Source organism: Canis aureus, chromosome 8 (genome assembly GCF_053574225.1).
Source record: "Canis aureus isolate CA01 chromosome 8, VMU_Caureus_v.1.0, whole genome shotgun sequence".
NCBI classification, from domain to species: Eukaryota; Metazoa; Chordata; class Mammalia; order Carnivora; family Canidae; genus Canis; species Canis aureus.
In genome coordinates, this window is record NC_135618.1 from 2,488,545 (window position 1) to 2,509,768 (window position 21,224).

A 21,224-nucleotide genomic window follows, 5' to 3' on the forward strand; every position below is an offset into this window, starting at 1 on the left:
GAAAATTGATGTTTGGGGACAAAAATCAAGTTGACTTTACTGTTATATGTCAAAATTCCAGATAAATGAAAAATTAGATATAAAAATGAAATCATTTAAAAGCCAGAAAATATGAGGTGATTTTTAACTCATTCTAAGAAGATGAAAAACATAATGGTAGATATTGATATGCTAGACTTGATAAAGATCTATGTAGGCAAAAATTATAATATTTAAAAGCAAATGGTAAATTGGGAAAGTTTTAGCAAAAAAAAAAAGGGCACAGTTTCAATATACTTAAAAAATAACTTCCAGTGCAATAAGAAAATCTAATACTACAGTAGAATGGGCAAAGAACATGAGAAGAAAGTTCCCCAAAATGAAGCTGGTGACAGCCTGGCCAGGTTCTGATGAGGGGCCCCTCCCTGGATTATAAACAGCTACCTTCTTGCTGTATGGACATTTGGAGGAGAGAGGATGTCTTTTCTTCTAGAGGAACTGTCCTGTAATGAGGGCTCCATGACCTCACCTAAACTTAATTACTTCCCAAAGGCCCTTCTTCCTAATGCCACTACATTTAGGGCTAGGGGTTCAACATATGAATTTAAGGAGGACACAAATATCCATAACACAGAGTAAAGACCTCTGAGAATCCATTCTTTCAGAAAAGCAACAAGAACATTGGGGAAAAAATTGTCAAAATCAACTTCTTAAAAACTATAAATTAACCAAAGGCATGCAACAATCTGAGGAGAAGTTCTTGAATAAAAATAGCTGACTTTTGATAAGAACAGTGAGCTTTGATATTTTTCAATTGCTCTTTTCCAATTTTTCTTCCTCACCTTAGTAGCTTTGAAAACCAGCAGCCTACCAGCCACTGGAGGGAGTAGAAAGGGTCTCGAACTTCCCTAAAAGGCTTATTTCCAGAGAATTGTCATTAGATGACCTGCCTGGTAGCTCCCTGGGAAATTCACAAAATTTATATTTGTTTGACCATCTGGTCAAGTCTTTCTCAGTATGGAAATCACATATCCTCAGGGCAATTGTCTAAAACAAAGAGCGATTGTTATAACTGCCTTGGGCAGTGATACTAGTGGAGGCAAATAAAGAGTTGACCAAACTATTTAAAAAGAAAATCCTACAGTATAGCAAAAAGTAAAGCCTCATCACCAAGGAGTACAAGTGGTTCTATATTAAGAAGTCATCTGTTCAAAATAATTATGATTATAGGAGAAAAATCCATTTGATTATATCAATGTATAAAGATAAATGATAAAATTCAACACTAATTCATGATTATTTTTCCTTATCCAACTGGGAGGAGAAGGATACTCCTAAAAAGAGAAAGGATTTCTACCAAAAAGTATACATCATACCCTAATTTATTGACAACAAATATTTATCTTATGCCTGTATGTATCAAATGCTCATTATAGGCACTGATAATATAGCAATGAAGAGAGTAGAGACTGTCCTTGTGGAGCTTACAATGTCCTGGTTAAACACATCTTTCCTATAGGTCAATATTTAAAAGTATTGCTATTAAAATCAGAAGCAAGAAAAGGATTCCTACTACTTTTCTTCAACTAATAGAAAAAAAAGATTCTACTAAAAATAGTGCCAAAATTATAAATTTCATCAGAATTGATCCAATACCACAAAAGAAGAATTTTGTGGACTCATTTCTCAAACATTATTAAAGAACAAGTAAGAAAATGGAGCTCTACGTCATGTATATGTAAGATAATATCTTAGAGATGTCATTTATTTTCAAAGAACATGAGAAGATAATTCTGAAATTAATACATGTTTGTAAAAGATATGTTTGAAGAAAGTTGAGGTATCAGATGTCAAAATTCATTATACAGCTATAGAAATTATAGTAATTATGTATTAATGTAAGAATAGATTTACATAATGGATTAGAAAGTGATAAAATATACGTGTGAATATATAAAAATTTGATATAAATGATAGATATATTATCTTTAAATATAAATTCATAATATAATATATAATTATACAAAATATCTAACTGTATATTTAAATATAAATAATATATAAATATATAGATTTTAAGTGACATATAAACGATAGAAACAGTGTTACAAAATAATGAGAAAAAGAGACTTTAAAAAAAATGGCACTGAGGAGGGTCTCATTTGCTTGAAGGAATGCTACCTGGTTCATGCATCATTTAATAAGGCTAATGAGATCTTAAAAAAAGAATGGTATGTGTCCATGGATTTCCTTGGAAAAGGTGAAATTAGGTCTCAATTTCACCCCAAATACAAAAATGAACTCCTGAGAGATTAAAGATTTAAATATGAAAAAAACTTTATTAGAAGACAATATGGGAAAATATATGTTGGCACATGGTAGGTAAGACATTCTTAAATATGGCATAAAAATGAAGCCATACAAGAGAAGATCGATAAATGTGCTGAAATTAAAACTAAAAAATTTGTATTCTAGAAATAGGATAAAGGTAAAAGAAAAGCTGCAGACTTGGGAGCAGATATAGTTGCAAATATACACCTAACAGATGATTACAACTAGAATATGTAATAAACCATAGATCATTTTTGAAAGAAATAGTTATGCTTACTTTGAATGTTTTTTCCATCTTGATAAACTGTTAATGTCATCTTTATTTTTATACACAATTATTTATTTTTACTTTTTTGTTTCTAAACATTTTTTACTTGATCACAGTTGACATGCAATGTTTCAGGTGTGCAACATAGTGATCCAACCTCTCTATACTACTCATCAACATTCTTAGTTTTTTTCTGACCCAGGGCTCTATAAGATTATGAACTACAAGAAATAATTCTTAAGCTCTTAAAACCAGTTCTTTAAAGTCAGTTAATGTTAGTATCCAGTTTTTCAAAACACTATCATTGGCAGTTTATCCTACTGCTTAGAATTTGAAAACTTGGTATCTTTTTATCATTTGCAAATGCAAGAAAAATGCTTATTTTCATGAAGATAGATTTAGATCCTTTTTGCCAGAAGGTTTTTTTGGGTGCCTAAATATATCTTACGTGTGTCGTGATTAACTTAATTGTCTGTATCTTGGCACTGCTATCCTCGTGCCACTGGATTTGATTACATTATATTATGACTGGTAATTAAACAGAACAAAATATCATTATATCATTAGTTGGTTTTAGAAGGCCTTGAAACCTTTTTCTAAGAGCTTTTATATATATTAGAAGCTCTCACCACTGTGATCAATGCTCCTAGAATTGTTTCTGGTCCCTGAGTTGTCAGGTATACGTTTGCCAATTACATGGGATTTGAGCTCAAAGGCATTGATTTAGGTGAAGGCCTCCAATTCAATCAGGAAGACGACCATCGTTTTATATCAATGTTACTCTTAAATTTGTTCTTTTTCAAATGGGGGTGCTGAAAGGTCTAAAGCAAACACATTTTGACTGAATTGTCTATGACTATGCAATTAACTGGGGAAAAAATGTTGTCATTTCCAATCAACTGAGTTTTATCTTCCAATGAATCTTGACACTGCCAGGATAGTGCATCTTGTAAATCTTTCTGTGATGCCACGAGTAGTGAGCTAGGGGCTGGAAATACATTGATTGAAAGGCTGAAACTGTGGTTGTGACCATGATCCAGAATGTGTACAATTATGAGAAAGATAATGCCTTTCAACAGGCCATATCCCACTTGTATGCTTTTGCTTCTCCTGCTACACTTGTTTCTGTCTCCATCTTGATAGTCATAGTTTCAAGTTATTCTACTTTTTATCAAGCCCTGCTTTCTTCAGAGAATGTAAAACTAATATGTAGAGATGCCCTACTACACCCAGGAACTACGTTGTGTATGACGTGTCATTTAAATCTCACCACCACCTTGTGAATATGCTCTATTATCACAGTTTTACAGGTAAGCAAACTAGGACTTAGAGTGTATTGCTTCAGAGAAGCTGGGTAGAGAAAGTGGCACGTCTGCTATTTAAACCTAGTACTTTCTGGTTCCAAGACTATTAACTATTTCTTTTCTACTGTGTTGACTCACAAGAGGTTGGCCGTTTGTTGAAATTAAATGGCCCTCCTACCTTTATTCCAGGAACATTGAGGTTATTTGTAACGTAGAGATATGAATGTTGCATCCAGCAAGGAGATCTATGGAACTGCCTCAAGGAACTATGAGGATGAAAGTTTAACCTCTCTCTTGATCTAGAATTTGAGAAGGGTAGGTGTCATTCTTGGGTCAATGGACATTTAAAAAGAACTTCCCCAGGTAGAAGGAAGAAGAGCAAAATAAGAGGATACACTTTAGGATTCACAAAATTATGAGAATTCAACTACATACTAGAGTGTGTTTTTAAAGTATATATGCATAAAGTATAAAGCATAAAGCATTAAGTATATGCTTTAAAGTATAAAGCCTAAGATTGAGGTGAACGCCATTGTTGTGCTAGACCATAGTCTCTTTCCCTCTCCAGCAAGTCTTCAGGCAGTACCTACTTGTTAGGCTCTCTTATTATCCACTAGCCTTTAGCCCAGATGTACCAAAAATGCCAATCTTGCCTAAGCTTTGCTACAGAGTATTCTAAGAAGAGTATTATTGCTATGCTTAAGTCAGAATATTAAACGAAACCCCATAGTATCTCCTTGGGCTCACCCTAAATAATCCATTTTTCCTTTAAGGAGGCTTTGCCATGAATTTACTCATAGAATTATATTCCTAGTGATTATGCCACCTGGCTTACAAAGAAAGACAGATATTTTCTCTTTTATTTCTAAATTTTGAAATGATTTTAGATTTACAGAAGAGTTTCAAGGGTAATTTGGAGGGTTCTCATATACCTTTCTTTTCAGCATCCACTAACATTAACATTTAATATAACTTTGTACATCTTTCAAAACTAAGGAATTAACATTGGTACATTAGCACCAATTAAATTCCAGACTTTGTTCAAATTTCACCTGTTTTCTCACTAATTTCCTTTTCTCCCCCTAGGATCCAATTCAGTATGGCACATTGCACTTAATCATCATGTCTCCTTAGTAAGAGGAGAGTTTTTAATGTTCAGTAGTATGACGGCAAAGATGCAAAAGACTCAGAAAAGGTTGTAGTAGGTGGAAGAGAAAGTTGATTAGTCAACTCCTCAAAATCCATAGACCAAAGGGACCTTTCTGTCCTATGAGGAAACAATATGGGAAGGCCACCATGAATCTCTTTTCCCATTCCCCTGTTATTTACTTCTCTAAAGCATAAGATTGAGGTGAACGCCATTGTTGTGCAAGGGCCATAGTCTCTTTCCCTCTCCAGCAAGTCTTCAGGCAGTACCTACTCTCCGCTTTCCTAATGGTTCCTTACACTAAGCTCTCCGGAGCAGGGTCTTTAGCCTTGCAAGGGGAAGCCCACAGTTGGCTAGCTGCTTTCTTGGCAGGTCGATGAATGAGTCAGTTCACATTATGTGGGATAGAGTAGAAAAATACATTTTCACCATTTTTTTAGTGAAAAGGCACTGAAGAGATACACCATTCTAGTTCTTCCCTGTATTTATTTTTTATGCATCTTGCAGAACTTATAGCATAGGTCATTTGGTGTATAGTTTGCTTTTTGGTATGATTTTATAAAAAATAACCTATTTTATAAAACTAATCTAAATTCCTAAAAAAAAACATTTTTAAAGGCATAATCGAAAACACTTTCCATTAAATGAATATCATCAAAATTCCTCATGTAAAAATTTATTAATCATATATGTATATATGTGGGTACATGTACACAGATAATACACATTCTGACTAATATGCCTCTTATATGTATTTATATATGTATATGCATATATATGTCTATGATATGTATGTACACACATGGATAGATACACATGCATTGATACATATATATGTATGTACCCATGGATGCACATATATACATTTTATACACATATATATTCTGGCCTATGTGTTAGGGTAAGCCATGCTGTGTGACAAACAACTTCCAAGTTGTAGTAGCTTAACCCATTAATATTATGAATTATTGGTTAACATGGAACTCAAGTCCCCAGTTGTTGAGGGACCCAGGTCAATAAAGCTCTACCATGTGGTAGTTGCACCATCTGGAACACAAGCCCGCTCAAGTATTCGGTGTGGAAAAAGAAAGCCTCAATCATTAAACATGAGATTTCTACAACCTCAGTTATGCACATCTTTTACTCCCGATTTATGGATCAGTACAAATCATGGTGCTTTCCCCAACTTTAAGGAAGTCAATAATCACATCTTCTAGGTGTACAGAGGCAGGGGAGAATAAAGTATTGGAGAAAAAATGTTATATAATGTCTACCGCATGAAAAAAATTACCTATGTGAAAAAAAATACCCTTTTGTGCACAGGTCAGGATAAGTAACACTAGCAGCTATAACAAGCAACTCCAAATTCCAACGACTTAATAATATAATGAAAATTTATTTTTTGCTCATTTGACAACATAATGCAATTAACAGGAAGGCCCTACTCCAGGCAGTCAGGTAGGGACTTTTAGTTCCAACATTTTGGTGTCATAAAGTAAACGCTGAAAAATGACAACAACAAAGAGGGAGTTCTATTTTACTTCCAGATTGAATGTAAGATGAATGACATGTAATCAGTTCAATTGCCTTGTACCACAAGGTTTGATCCCTTAACAAGTTAAGTGAGCGGTGCCCTGAAGGGGATTCCTCAGCTGCTAGTTTCCTTAGTGCTCTAAAGTGCTACAACCACTTTTTCTGAAGGTAGAAAATAGCATCTTGATACATAAATAGTATTTTGTAAGAATAACTTAGTTATCTTGGTTTATATAAATTGGGCAAGACCTGCCATTAATAAAAAGGGAAATTTAGAGGAATTTAAGAAAAACTTATCTTCTCAGATTTCTGTCTTCTTTGTTCTCTTTCTTGCCTTGTATTACTTTTGAACTGTTCAACCCCTCCAGCATATAAAATCTGCTACTGAACTTGTGGATATTTGCTATTTCCTGTGTCCTTGATTTATATGCTCCAGTTCCTCAGCATGAATAGCTTAAGGTTTGGGGCTACTTGTCCTGCCTTGGCTTAAGTAAACAAACAAAGGAAAGTTATCTTCATTCAGTACTTTTAAGATTTGTAAATAACTTGCTATTTCAAAATGAACTAAGAGCCTTGAAACTTCAATGAGGATTCATTTTAAATTATGAGGAGTTATTTAAATGTCATACAACTCAGAAAAATATGTACAAATTTCTTTCAGAGTTACATTATCCTCATGGTTAAAGACTGGTTGGAGAGAGCTCTGTACTTATGTGAGGAATTCTTGGTTCTTGTTCTGGGTCAGCCATTAATGACCGCTATGATCCTGGGCAGGAATTGACCACTAGATGATGCTTTGATATAACTAACTGTGAGTTGTTGACTAAATTGGCTGCAGCAATCTCTACTATGGCCTTATGGCCTCTGCATTTTCACTGTGTAACCAAACCATGCCTCTGAATAGTTGACCAGTAATATGGATCTAGATTTTTTATTGCTCTCCATTGATTTGAATTTGATTGCTGTGCCAATAGTCAATGTGTCAAATCACTTCATGATGGGCCCTTGGATGGCTCTCTTCTGGGTGCTGTATATTTACCTCCCTGTGGTTAATTGGAAGGTGGAAATTAGAGTAGCTGGACAGGAACAGACCTTGGGGATTCCATTCTACAGCCTGTGTAAACAAATGACCCGTGTCTAGGCAGAAGACAAAATGTCTAGAAACAATAATTTGCCAATTGAGGTAAAAAGGGCATCATAATTAATGTAATACCAAACAAAGACAATGGCCAAAGAGGTTAAATACCATCTATAAGTTCTGGACACCAAGTGAAATGCCTGGCCAGTTCAATTATTTGGTATCCTACTGCCTCATGCCCAAATCATCAGATGAACTTAATAAGATAGATATAACTGAATGGTAAAGATAGTATATTCTGTTTTTCTGGTATATTCTCTATATCAGCTTGTCCTCCAAATTTACTTTTAGCACTAACCATTTAATACATTTCTCATTCTGTGATACTATGTCATCAGAGTCTTGAAAGCAGATAGCTTTTCATCTCTTGTGTCTGGTATAGAACCTCTCCATAGGACCACCCATCTTTATTCATCCATGCTTTAATAATACTGGGTCTATGGCCTTATATTTTGATTTATCCCTCTTGACTTCTGGATGCTTTTATGTAATATTTTCAGCTGAATAATTTAATGATGGATTATGGGTCAGCATTCTCATTCCTTATTTGTGTTCCCAGTTGCAGTCTTCTGTAAAGAGATTATAATGAATCATGAATATGTTGGTGGTTTTATTTGCCACCTGGGAGTCCTAACTCTAAAGTGAGACACTTGCGTTTTGAGCTCTTAAGACTGTTGCACACATCAAAACATATTTTTGATGGCATAAATGCTTGATTTAATTCTTTCTCCTAACATTGTATCAGAGAGTTATTGCATATTTCTTTTACCCTATGTGTTCAAATAGGTTAGTCATAATGTAGAATAGAAGTGGTTTCAGTGCTTCTCTAGGGCATTCTTCAAGGAAGCCTGTGAAATCCTCAACTGTGTTAATATCTGGAGAAAAGACAAAGCACAGTTAATTGATAAATGCATAGTTATGAGGCTAGACTAGATGGTAGCATCACGTAAAGCTTCGCATGGTGCCTGCTTGTTCAGGCATATATGACATGGTAGGCATAGTTAACTGAGCGCGGCACTTGTGTAAAATCAGATTAATGTTCTAAACTACCCATTAGAGAGAGATCTCAGGGGACAGACTATCATTTTAACTGCTAAAAGTAGAGAGAGATAAAGGTCAGATCTCTTCCAGCTCTCTTGACAGAAATTAACCATGAGGAAAAAAAAGAAATTAACTATGATTTCTATAAACTTTCTTTGCTTGTACTTATAACATGCATTCCTCCTTATCATCTGTCTTATGGTTTGCATTCCTCCGAATAACTCAACTATAAATTATTCTTCATTTTGGATTTGCATTTGGCTCTATAGAAATTCTCCGAGCATGATGTCATCTCTTGAGTGCTAAGTTGGTGCTGTACTTTAAGGTTGTATTAGATAATGCCTTCTTAACACTTTGTAGAGCAGAAAATTCTAATAAAAAAAAGATAGATTCTCAGAAGAGATTTAATCAGTCTGTCTCTTCACTTGAGTGAGGGGGATAAGGTTATTCCTTAAGAACAGATGACAAGATCCTGTTTAGCCAAGCTCAAAATGACACGGGTAGAAATACAGGACTCATGCACTGATGAGATGTGTCTAAATTTCATCATATTGCTCTTTTATTATAAAAATGATGAACATTATTTGAGCGTTAAGTTAGATAGCAGCATTCAAATTTTAAATAACCCAGCATGAGCACAAATGATTACACAAAGTTTTTGGGCTATTGTAAATATTCTCCACATTTTCTTGACCTTCTGGATGCATAGTATCATTCAAACATAAAAAGAATCTTAAAACAGTGTGTTAGGTTGTCAGTTTCAGAAAGAAGGGAGTAATGAAAATGGGTTTTGCCTAGCTTGGGTAATTCCTAGCCCTCTTGGGAACTTGGATTGCACCAGTTATTTTCTTCCATTCCATTATACGCTTCACACTTTCTATACTTTAGGCTCTGGGGATATGGAAGTGAGTAAACTCTTTACTCTGATTTAGTCTGGAATGCCTGTGTGCGTTCGCCAAAAAAAAATTTATTGTGCCTTAAGTATACCAGGAAATAGGTACTCGGGATATATTGGTTAAATGAGGATTTTAGCCTTTTGAGTGTACATTCTGGTAGGGAAAGGCAGAGCGTGCACAGTAAACATAATGAAAAGTAAATTATTTTATAGAGTGCTAGAAGATGATAATTGTATTTTAAAAAGGTTGCAATTGTAGATGAGGTCATTAAATAAGCCACAATGAGAAGGAGACATTTGATCAAAGAACTCAAGGACGTGAAAGAGTCAGCTTGTGCATAAACTGGGAGAGCATTCATGGAGAGGGAACAGCCAGATTCATCACCTTAAGGCAAGAGAATGAGAATGTCTGCTGTATTTGAGCAATAATGAGAATGGTAAGTGTGGATGCAGTGACTGGATCCCCACTGTGAATATGTGAATATCTTCTAAAGTCCAACCCAGTGTCTGTAGGTGAGTGAGTTGGGGATAATTAGCCTACAACATGATGAAAAAGGAACCAGTAAATACTGAGCACCCACTATTTGCACCTTATGTTTTCTTACCTCATCACACTAGTCTATTGTGTCATTGTAATCACCATTTCACAAATTGGGGTAATAATGCCTAAATAGGTTATAACAGCAAGGCTACAAAGTGACCAAGTAATGAAGCTGAGATCTGATCCCTTCACGTCCTGAATTCTTTGGCTACACCATCCAAACGCACTAGTAGTCATTACTCTGAGGTTCAGTTTCTAAACAAAGCAGCCACAAATATCTAAGGATTACTAAGACTCAACTCCAAGCCTAGCAAGTAGTGTCATGCTGTTTAGTAGGGCCAGAAGTGACTGTGACTCCCACTTGTTTTCTGTCACTTATTTCCCAGCACTCTTTTCTCTGTTTACAGGAAGAGAAGTTGCCGAAGGTGACCTAGGTAGAGATCACAGACATCGAGAGATACAGACAACTATTTAAAACAACCCAGCGAAGAGAGTGGTATGACCAGTCTGTGTTCCAATTAGTGTCCCTTTAGGTCACATTCCTGAGCAGTCATCTGATAACACCTGCTTCCTCCTCCCAGCATGTAACTGCTGGAGTATTCTGGAGCAGTCACCTGGTACATCCAATAACAAAACCCCTGCCAGCAGCCCCCTCCATTCCAAAGATTGGAATCTACCTATAATAATAATAATGTATTTTAACTCCACGTGTAGTTAGCATGAAACGGGAATGTTTATGCTGTAAAATTTCATTTCTGACCAAGCCTGAGATTTGTAACCCTTCCTTCTCTGAGGACTCACGTTGTCTGTTCTCTGATAAACTCTTTTATTACTTGTGCTTGACCCTCTCTCCTATTAGACTGAAAAATACTAAAAATGTTAAGATTACAGTTTACCACACACACATACACACCTTTACTCAGCCATGCTCTATTTTAACTTCAGATAAAATATGTAAAATATCCAGGTAAAGTGTAATGCAACAGGATTAAAGTTGAATCCACTCACTGCTATGGTGATGTTTGGAGAGGAAAACAGTGGTAAACATTCATGGGAAAGAATAGAGAGAATTAAAACCAGTTTTTTGGAGGGCGTGGTATAGGCCCACACACTTAATTTCCCCCATGAATTTGTCCTATTGTGGGAAAAAAGTGGAAAAATCTATAACCTGGAAAACACTAGGCCTCCTTGTGGTCAATTTTAGCACAGTGTTACAAACAAAAGAAACACAAATACAAATATGATTAGGCTTTCAAAAAAAAAAAATGGAATCTGTATGATGGACTAGAAACACTGAGCAACCCTTCCACTGCTGTGCAACTAGATTGTAGCAGAAGTATTGCAAACATATCTTTTAAATCTGTTCCTAAGATGACAGTAAGAAAAATCTCCAAAGGTAAAAAAATTTAAAAAACAATAATAATAGAGAGAAAGAAAAAAAAAGGAGAAGAAAAGAAAGGGGAAGAGGAAGAATGAGCTGAAACTTGAATAATGAATCCTGAATGGTAAGCAAATGAGTTACCTGGGATTACCTGGCCACTGACGCATCAGGCTCCCTGCATGGAGCCTGCTTCTCCCTCTGCCTGTGTCTCTGCCTCTTTCTCTCTGTGTGTCTCTCTGAATAGATAAATAAAATCTTTAAAAAATAAAAAAATAAAAAATAAAAACCCCTGGTTCCTAATGAGTCATAATCGATTAGGTTTAATAGGAGGACCCATACTGCAGGGGAAAAACTGAAACCTATCTGATGTTGTTCCAGAGACACTTGAGCTATTAGGACCTTGCACATAATTGTGATCAAGGTTTGATTCCAAAAAGATCAGAAAAGCTCAGCCAGCAGAAACTTTGCTGAAATTCTCTATGACATGTCATATCAGCGTGCCACTCCTTACATTATTAACCAGCACAACCATAATACAGCAATAATAGCCAATATTTAAGAAATACTTTTTTTTTTGTGCCAGGCTAATCCTAGGAAAAAATGTACTGAATTATTTATGTAAACTCTGAAAAACATGTTGTTTTTATTTTATAGATAAGAAAACTGCAGCATAGAGAGGTTACCTTCTTGTTCCGGTCCACATGGATGATAAACACCAAAACCTGGCAGTTGAGATCCATGCTAACACTAGCATACAGGAGGAATTAAGTAAATAGTATTTATTTCAATTTCTTTTCTGTTCGCTGATCTATTAGGCAGTCTTGGCTGAACTGGGAAGAAACAGGGATCATCTTATTTTCTTTTCAAAATCTTCTATCTCCCAGGCCCTTCCAGAACCTGGGCCTATCCCAGTCTTCAGCCTCCTACCTGTTGGCGAGCACTAGCATCTGTCATTGGCATTGCTGTATGTCCTAGAGTCTACTGCAATGTCACAGATTGTTCTCATTCAGGAACCTTGGAGGAGGAACTATTCTTTTCCATTGAGAGTCCGTAGGATTTTCACAGGATAATTGATGTGTGTGAAGCACCACAAATATAAAACAGCCACCTTTCATAGTTCTAAGTATTATGGTCATGTGAGAGACAAAAATGACATTTGTGATGAATTGTAATCATCTCTTGAATCCAAGCTTGCTTAAAAGATAAATTACTGGAATTATTACAGAGGAATATTCTGGGATAAAAAAAGAAGTTCTATTTTTTTAATTTAATGAAGAAAGAATAAAAACTTGAGTCATGGTAAATCATTGCCTAGCATATACAAAGACTTAACATAAAGATTTATGGACTAGCTAGATAAATAAATCACATTAAGCTCTGGCTGCTAAATTAATAGAAAATAAGAATAGATCAAATTTACTTGGAAATAAAAGCCTTTGGAAAAAGTTATGAGACAAGAAGCTTACCTGTCCTTTCTTATATTGGACATTTTTGAGAATGGTCTCAATTATTCAGTAAATCAGAGTGAGAACTTGTACAAGGTACAACCTAAAGTTAATATAAATATTATATTTATATTTAAAACAAAACTTTTCAGGCAGATGAGGTACAAAACCATCAAGATAATTAATTTCTTTTGAGTGTGACATAGACTTAAAGTGCAAAGTGATAGTAATGAGTTTTTTCAAATAAAATTATTAACCTTTTGTATTGTGCATTGCACAAAACCCTAATCTAAGAGCACTGACTTTTCAAGCTAAATTAAGAGTCAGTTTCCCAAGCAACCCCCCTGAGGTGCAGGTGTAAACTAATGAACAGTGGAGAGTTTATGAGCCTTCCTCCAAGATAATTTATTTTATTAAAATAACTGGGAGGCCTGGAGCTCTGAAGAATGTTTGTCATTTTTTAAATGAAATCGCTTCTATTTTTGAACAGTTTCAACATTACATGCTACTATTTTTGTCTCCAAATCTGACTCATCAGTTAGAACCTAAATATTATTTTTAGTTTATAATTCTATTTTAGATTTTAAGAATTATATTGTATACAAACTTGGACTAGATATGTTATCCCAGGCCAGCTATTTCTCCCACAGTTATAATTATTGTAATTTAAGCCCCTACTATTCTTTGTCTAATCCATTTTTCCATTAAAAACAATTATTCTACATAATGAAATGCCTACATACACTTGGATGTTATCATTCTCTTTGTCCTATTATTATCAAAGGTTAAAATATTACTTCTATTTCAAGAAATTTAGTAAGAAGAAACCAAACTGAAGGCTTTTCTCATGAAACCAAACGGATGCCTATGTTTAAAAATGAAATTAAAAATAATGGAAAATTTAAATTGGAATCCCAATTAATAACTCTAAACATTTACATGTGCCTTTGTTTCTCTAGTGTATGCTAAGAGAGAAGCCAAAGAGGAAGACAGAAGAGTAAAACATAAAGAAGAAAACTTTAGTTTATATATTTCACTTTAAGAAGTTACATTAACTAGATTTCAAAATTCAAAATAACATTACTTTAGACTCACAAACTCATATAATCTTCCAGAGGAATTTATTCATTAACACCAGTTTTTTTTTATGGTGACAGTGTGATAATAACTTGGTATGTTCTAGAAATTTTCCTTTATTTCCAAACTCATTTTGATATCTACTCCTTTAAACATATTGACATTATCATCTCAACTTTTATTTTACCATAACATCAAATTCTCATATCAATGTATGGTTCATGTTTATCAAAGAACTTGAATTTATTTTTCTTTTTCCTATCATCCATATCCACATTCACTGCATACCTAACATTTGAATAATGACTTGCAAAATCCTGATAAAGACAGGGAATAAGAAAGGTCTCAAATAAGGAAAAGGGTAAGAGACTATGCTAGAAAAGGGAAAAACACCAGTTGAACTTTAATTTACAGATTATGATTATAACTGACAATTTGTCAATAAAGGCAGAACTCTTCTACTCTTAATATCTGTTATATGAATGTCAATGTTTCAGAAAGAAAGGATGTTCCAGGAAGAAATTTAAGTGGTGGTCATAGGTTTGAGAAACATTTGGGAAAATGAAAAGATTGGTATGCTGCCTGTTTCTAAGATGTTTTCATGGACCAAGTCTGGGCTGTAGGAAGAGAAAAGATGATTGTTGAGATTGAGACCGGTAGAAGTAGAGGTAGAAATAGAAAGAACAGAAGATGTTAAAAGAACCTATCTAATAAACACCAGAAGAGGATTTTTAACCAGATATTTTTAAGACCCTCACAAATCATTAATAAATTGACATATAACCCAGGAGACATTATCAATTTTATAAACAGGCCAGACATAGGAGAAAGCCAAATCATCAATACGGATTCTCAACCTCACATTTCAATCAGGAAAATGTAAGATAAATTAATAATGAGATACCATTTCACACCTATAAGGATGTAAAAAACTAAAACATCACAAATGCCAGTATAGATATACATAGAGGAAACTCTTACACATGTGAATATAAAAAGATGCATATGCCCTTTGACATAGCACATCCACTCCTGCATATTTATTTTAGAGAAACTCATGCTGATGTGCACAAGCTAACATATACTCTAGGGATTTTTATTCTTTACTTCCTTTTTTCTTTTTTTTACAGTGCTGCTTATTATAGTGAAATAAAATAATTTTCTCTAGTCAAAGGAAATCATGCCCTCTTCAAACTATGGAATACTGTATAGCTGTTAAAATTAATGATCTAGAGTTTTATGTTTCAATATGGATAAAACTTAAATGTAATTTTGAGTGAAGAAAACCAAGCAGCAAATCATACATATAATATGAAAACATGTATGTAAATATTTTAAACTTATAAAACAATAGGATACAAATTTAATAGATGGATATATATGTAGTAAAAGTACAAAAACATGCATGGCAACAGGACATACCAACTTCTGGTGAGGGTTACCTTTGGGAGTGGGCATAGGGGGGAAAGTGAAAAGGAATGGGTTAGGAGGTACAGTTTTCTGTGATATTTTTGTCTCCTTAACAAAAAGAAAGCTGAGTGATGTGAAAAGCTCCAGTGATGTGATCTTGGCAGCAAGGTCGATTTTTAATCTCCAAAAAATTCCTCCTGAAAAATAAACAAATTAGGATAGCAAATGAAAAATCCATTGACAACATCTAAATAAAACTAGAAGGAAAGATATTTTCATAAACTTCACATTATGAACACAAATGATAAATCACCTATAGCAGCAGAATAAGAACATGATCGAAGCTGGGTGGCAGGAATAGAGAGAAATGCATGGGGACAACCTACCTACTCCACAAACCAGGTTTTTAAAATTTTCCAAAAAAATACCACTTGTAAGAAATAAAGACCCTACATATTCTGGGTGGAAACATGGGAAGACTTATCTGAAAATGACCAGGGAAACTAGGAAAAGTCCCCAGAGTCTCCAGTTTGCAAGTGAATTAAGAAAACTGCCCACAGGTAGGAAAACCATCAAAAGTCTGAGCTAATTTCAATTTATAGTTAAGCGAGCATAGAATTAAGCCACCAGTTTACTTCCATTTGCAAGCTAAATGACAGAACAAGGAAGTATACAGAGAAACCTAGAATTAAAGCATTCTATAGACAACTAATTTAATTTCTACAAGTCAATGTCTGAGGGGGAAAAACAGGAAGGGTAGAACTTCTCTGAACCAAGAGACTTATAAGATGTAATCAAATGAAAGTGGGGACCTTGTTTTGATCTTGATTCAAACAAATCAATGGACACATTTTCCAGACCATTCATAATTTGATTTTGGGCTTGGTATGAGATGATAGCAAGGAAACATTGCCAATTTTATATGTGATAATAATACTTTTGCAAAGGAAAATGACCATAATTTTTAGAGATTTATATTGAATCACGTAGGAGTAAAATTATGCTGCCTGATATTCGCTGTAAAATACATAAAGAAGGAAAAAAGAAATTGCATTAAAAAAAACAGGTTAAGTTATACAAAGCTACATTAATTAAAACAATGTAGTACTAGAATAAAAACAGATATATAAACTAACGGCATAGAACAGAGAGTCCAGAAATAAACCCTTTTGCGTATGGTCACATGGTCTGCAACAAAGGTGCCAAGACTACACAATGGAGAAAGGAACAGTCTCTCCAACAAATGAAATTGGGAAAACTGGGTATTCACATGCAAAAGAATGAATTTGGATCCTTACATTAGACCATATATCAAAAAAAATTAAGTCAAAGGGGGTTAAAGACCTAAGTGTAAGACAGAAAACCATAAAACTACTAGAAGAAAACATAGTTGGAAAGCTTCATGACATTGAATTTGGCAATGGTTTTTTGATATGAGACCTAACGTACAGAAGCAAAAATAAGCAAGTGACACTATATCAGATTTTAAAGCTTCTGCACATCAAAGAAAACAGTCAACAGAGTGAAAGACAACCTTAGGATGGGAGAAAATATTTGTAAATTGTATATCTGGAGTTTTATATTCAGGACACATAAAAGACTCCTATAACTCAACCCCAACCACCACCACAACAAAAAACAGCTCAGTTTAAAAATGGGCAAAAAACTTGAATGGACACTTCTCCAAAATAAGCAAATGGCCAACAAGCATATGAAGAAATGTTCACCTAAAGAAATCATTAAAGAAATAAAACCTGAAATCCCAAAGCAAGATCACTTCACACACATTAAGATGGCCACTATCACAAACACAGAAGAGAACTGGTGAAAATGTGAAGATATTAGAAGCCTTGTACACCTTTGATGGGAATGTAAAATGGTGCAGCCATTGCAGAAAAACAGGATAGAGATTCCTCAAAACATTAAAAATACAATTATCATATGGTTCAGTGGTCCCACTTCTGTATATATATATATGTATACACACACACAAAAGGACTGAGAGCAGAATCTCGAAAGGTATTTGCACACCCATGTTCATCAAAGCAGTATTCACAATAGCCAGGAAGTGGAAGTGGAAGTGATCCCAATGTCTATCAACCAATGAATGTATAAATAATTGTGGGAAATAGATATATGGTAATATTAGTGTCAAAAAAGATGGAAATCCTGCCATATAGTACAACATGGAGGAACCTTGAAGACATTATGCTAAGTGAAATATGACAGTCATTAAAAGACGATTACAGTATGGTTCTACTTTTCTGAGGTATCTATAAAAGTCAAATTCATAATAATAGAAAATTGAGTTGTGGTTACCAGGGCTGGGGATATAGAGGAAATAGAGGAATGAGAAATTGTTCGAAGAGCGTAGAGTTTCATTTTTGCAAGATGAGAAAGTTCTAGAGACCCGTTCCATGTGCTATGGGATGTGTAATTCACTTAGCACTACTGAACTGCACACCTAAAAATGGTTAAGATGGGGGGGTGCCTGGCTGGGTTGGTTGGTGGAATGAATGCGAGACTCTTGATCTTGGGATTATGAGTTCAAGCCCCATGTTGGGTATAGAGATTACTTTAAAATAAAATCTTTTAAGAAATGATTAAGATGGTAAATATTATGTGTCTTTTCACAATTAAAATGTAAATCAAAAATTGAATGAATGTGACAAAAATTTGGTAATTGTTTTATCTTGGTGATTGGTATATATTATACTAGTAATTTTGAGTTTATATCATATTTTTTCAGAAAAAAGAAATTTGAAATAAATATGATAGTGCATTAACACCTGTTCACTTAAGGCGGGGACTCATTGGGTGTTTTTGTGTGCTTGGAATATTTCATGAGTCAGAAGTGATGGCTATAGAAAATTGACAACATTGGACCTTAAGTCTATTCAGTTCGAGTCTATGGGTCCCAATTCCAAATTAGCATAGGAAAGGAAATCCTGTGCCAACCATCGTGACCAGTGGAGAAGATCACTTCAAACAGGACTGTATGAAGATGATGGGGTCAGTTCCCAGAAACGTGATCTGGGCTGTGAAGAAACTCTGAAAATGTTGACTATGGGCTGGAAGAGCAGGAAGGATTTTCACTGTAGATTAAAAAATCCGACACAGACAGGTAGTTAGGCCTGGATGTCTCTGGCTATCACAGTTGGATGACACTATCCACCTGTGCCACTAAGAAATCCTGAAACTCCTATGCTTTTTTTTTTTCACTTTCTTGAGAGAGGAAACAAACAAACTTTTGCATTTTTATGCTTGCACCTTTCCAAGGTACCTACTACTATGCCATGATAGCTAAAGGTAATAAATGATCTTTTCTTTAGGAAATGCTAAAAACTTGTCAGTCACATTAATAACCCAGCAAGATGACTCGTGAGCTTTTACACAGTGCTATTTACTAACTACATAAAAAGAAGAAATTGAGTGATATTGTATTAGCAATGTAACGGGACAGATGGCAGCTCCACTTGTGGTGAACATAGCGCACTGTGTAATTTGTCAAATCACTAAATTGTACTCTTGAAACTAATCTAACGTTGTGTGTCAACTATATTCGAATTTAAAAAGAAAAAGCAAAGACTGATGATAACGTTAACATCAAAACAAAATTGCATTTCCTGGATCAAATAGGTCATAAATGACTACCAACCCCTATGACCGCTAATTACTGGGGAAATCTGCTCTAAAATTTAACACCGATGCTTTATTGTACGCTTTTTATGCTTTTGCATGGTTAGGAGAAGCTTCTGAATATGACCTATAAAGGTCTTTTAAAAAGTTTATTATTTACTGTTTATTTTGAAATACAGATTTATAACAAGTGGCTGTCGTGTAGAGTCCTTGGGGACCCTCATCTACTCTCCCCCAGGGGTAACATCTCGCATTCAGTATAGCACAATGTCAAAGGCAGGAAATTTGCAGCAAGACAATATTGCATATAGTTCTGTGTCACTTTGTCACTTGCGCAGATTCCGGTAACCAGCACTGCAGTCAAGATACAGGATTCTTCCGTCAGCTCAAAGGCCTACTAGTGTCCGAATAAAATGTAGAAACCTTTCTCTTTTCTTTCTTTTCCTTTTATTTACTAGTTTCAAAATGCCAAGTCAGACTCTTCCGTCCTCCAGCATCAAATGTGGGAATCTTGCCTCCCTTTCAGTTCCTTGACTTTTTTTCACTTGTAATAGAATTGTCCTAAATCCTACCTCTACGTATGTTGAGATCCGCATCAGAAAAATGTTGGACTTTCCACAGACGCTGCAAGAAGGAACTGCCTTCCTGCTGATGGGTAGCGACAGCTCCCCAGCTGGCCTCTTGCTTCACCTCGGTGGGGATGGGATGGTGCCTCACGACTGCCAGGTGGGGACAGAAGCCCAGGTTCCCGGCGACTTCCACCCACGCTGGCAGGAGAGGCTCGCCACTGGTGAGTGAGGCTGAGTCCCACCCCCGCTGTGGCCTCTGTCCCCCTGGGGCAGCCTGGCAGGGGCAGCAGCTGAGGGCGATGGGACCTGAGCCACATCTGTCCCCCGCTGTGCTTCTGCACCAGGACAGTTATTATCTAAGAACTTTTCATCTTGCTAACTTGTCCCTTTTCTTGCCCTTTGCTAGAAAGAACTGTATTTGGGGGGTTTTATCCGGTCAGTTCCCGTGGCCTTTCCAGATGTGGCCTCTCCAACACCCAGTCCATAGGCTGGAGTCAGAGGGGAAACCCGGGGAGCAACACGGCCTCTTGGGCTCCCAAGGCCGCAGGGGGTCAGCCGCCCCCTCTTCACCTCCCAGTCGGCTTTCCTGCGTGTTTTCTGTATCATGTCCAGGACTGTTAGCTGAACTCAGGGGAAGGACTGGGGAGAAGTGCTTCTACTCCGTAGTGGTCCAGAACCAGACACCTTGTGAGGTTTTAGAACTTCATGAAGGTTAACTTTGTTCCAGGCATTTTTTATTTGATTAAGCATTAAGCAGTGTTTAGTAAACTGTTCTTTGTCATCGCGTCGAGGGCAGAAAGGGGCATGAGTTACGTGCAGGAAGCACCCCACACCAGCTCTGAAAGCTGAACTAATAAACTCAGCATGTGGTGACTAAGATCAGCCACCGGAGAAGTCCTCTTCTAAGAATAACGTGGTTTCCTTTGGAAACCAGGAGCCACAGGGCTTGCCTGCGGCCTACACACGTACCAGAGCAACTGAAGGAAGACATGAGTGAACTGATTACTAATGTGAAACCTCAAAAGGGGGAAGGCTCCAAACCCAATTTTAATAATTTCCATTTCAACATCATGAAGTGAGAAAATGCCCTGAACCGGGGAGAGGACTTCCCAATACTGTATTCTTAGACACCCTCTCCTTAGACAGAAAAACGTCCTCACTGGGCTCGCGTAAGTTGACTAACTCATTCCTTTCGTTCTGATTCCACGAAGAGAAGTAACTGTGCACTTATCTATTGGACTCCATGTCAAGTTCTCAGAGGAAATGAGCTGAGCAGAAGACTGAAACATCTGAGACCTGTGGCAACTCTGTTTCTCAGTATAATTCTTTAAATTGGCCTTCTCACCGGTATCTCACGAGGAGTGATTAGTGTGAGCCAGTCCTTCAAGGCTGAGAAGTAGATGATGAAAAGAGGGGCCCAGAGCAACTTACCATCTCCTTCTGAGGCTCAGATGACCTTCCTAAGCACTATCTCTAAACTCCTTAAATTATTCCCGTTAAGTTGTATATATATTATATATAATATA

The 21,224-nt window shown here is 35.9% G+C and overlaps 1 protein-coding gene across 3 annotated transcripts in view; it reads right to left on the minus strand.

Annotated features, from left to right (window-relative positions):
* Positions 1-21,224, minus strand: part of PTGER3 (prostaglandin E receptor 3) — a 224,411-nt gene that overhangs the window by 30,162 nt on the left and 173,025 nt on the right. The window contains exon 3 of one of the 3 annotated variants that reach the window (XM_077905021.1): positions 15,523-15,687. The exons of 1 other annotated variant lie outside the window; for it this stretch is intronic. In XM_077905021.1, coding sequence (XP_077761147.1) covers positions 15,667-15,687 — 21 coding nt within the window. In that variant the 3' untranslated portion in view covers positions 15,523-15,666. Of the gene's footprint in view, positions 1-15,522; positions 15,688-21,224 lie in introns of those variants that run through there. One more of the 3 variants, XR_013384072.1, reaches the window with a different exon arrangement.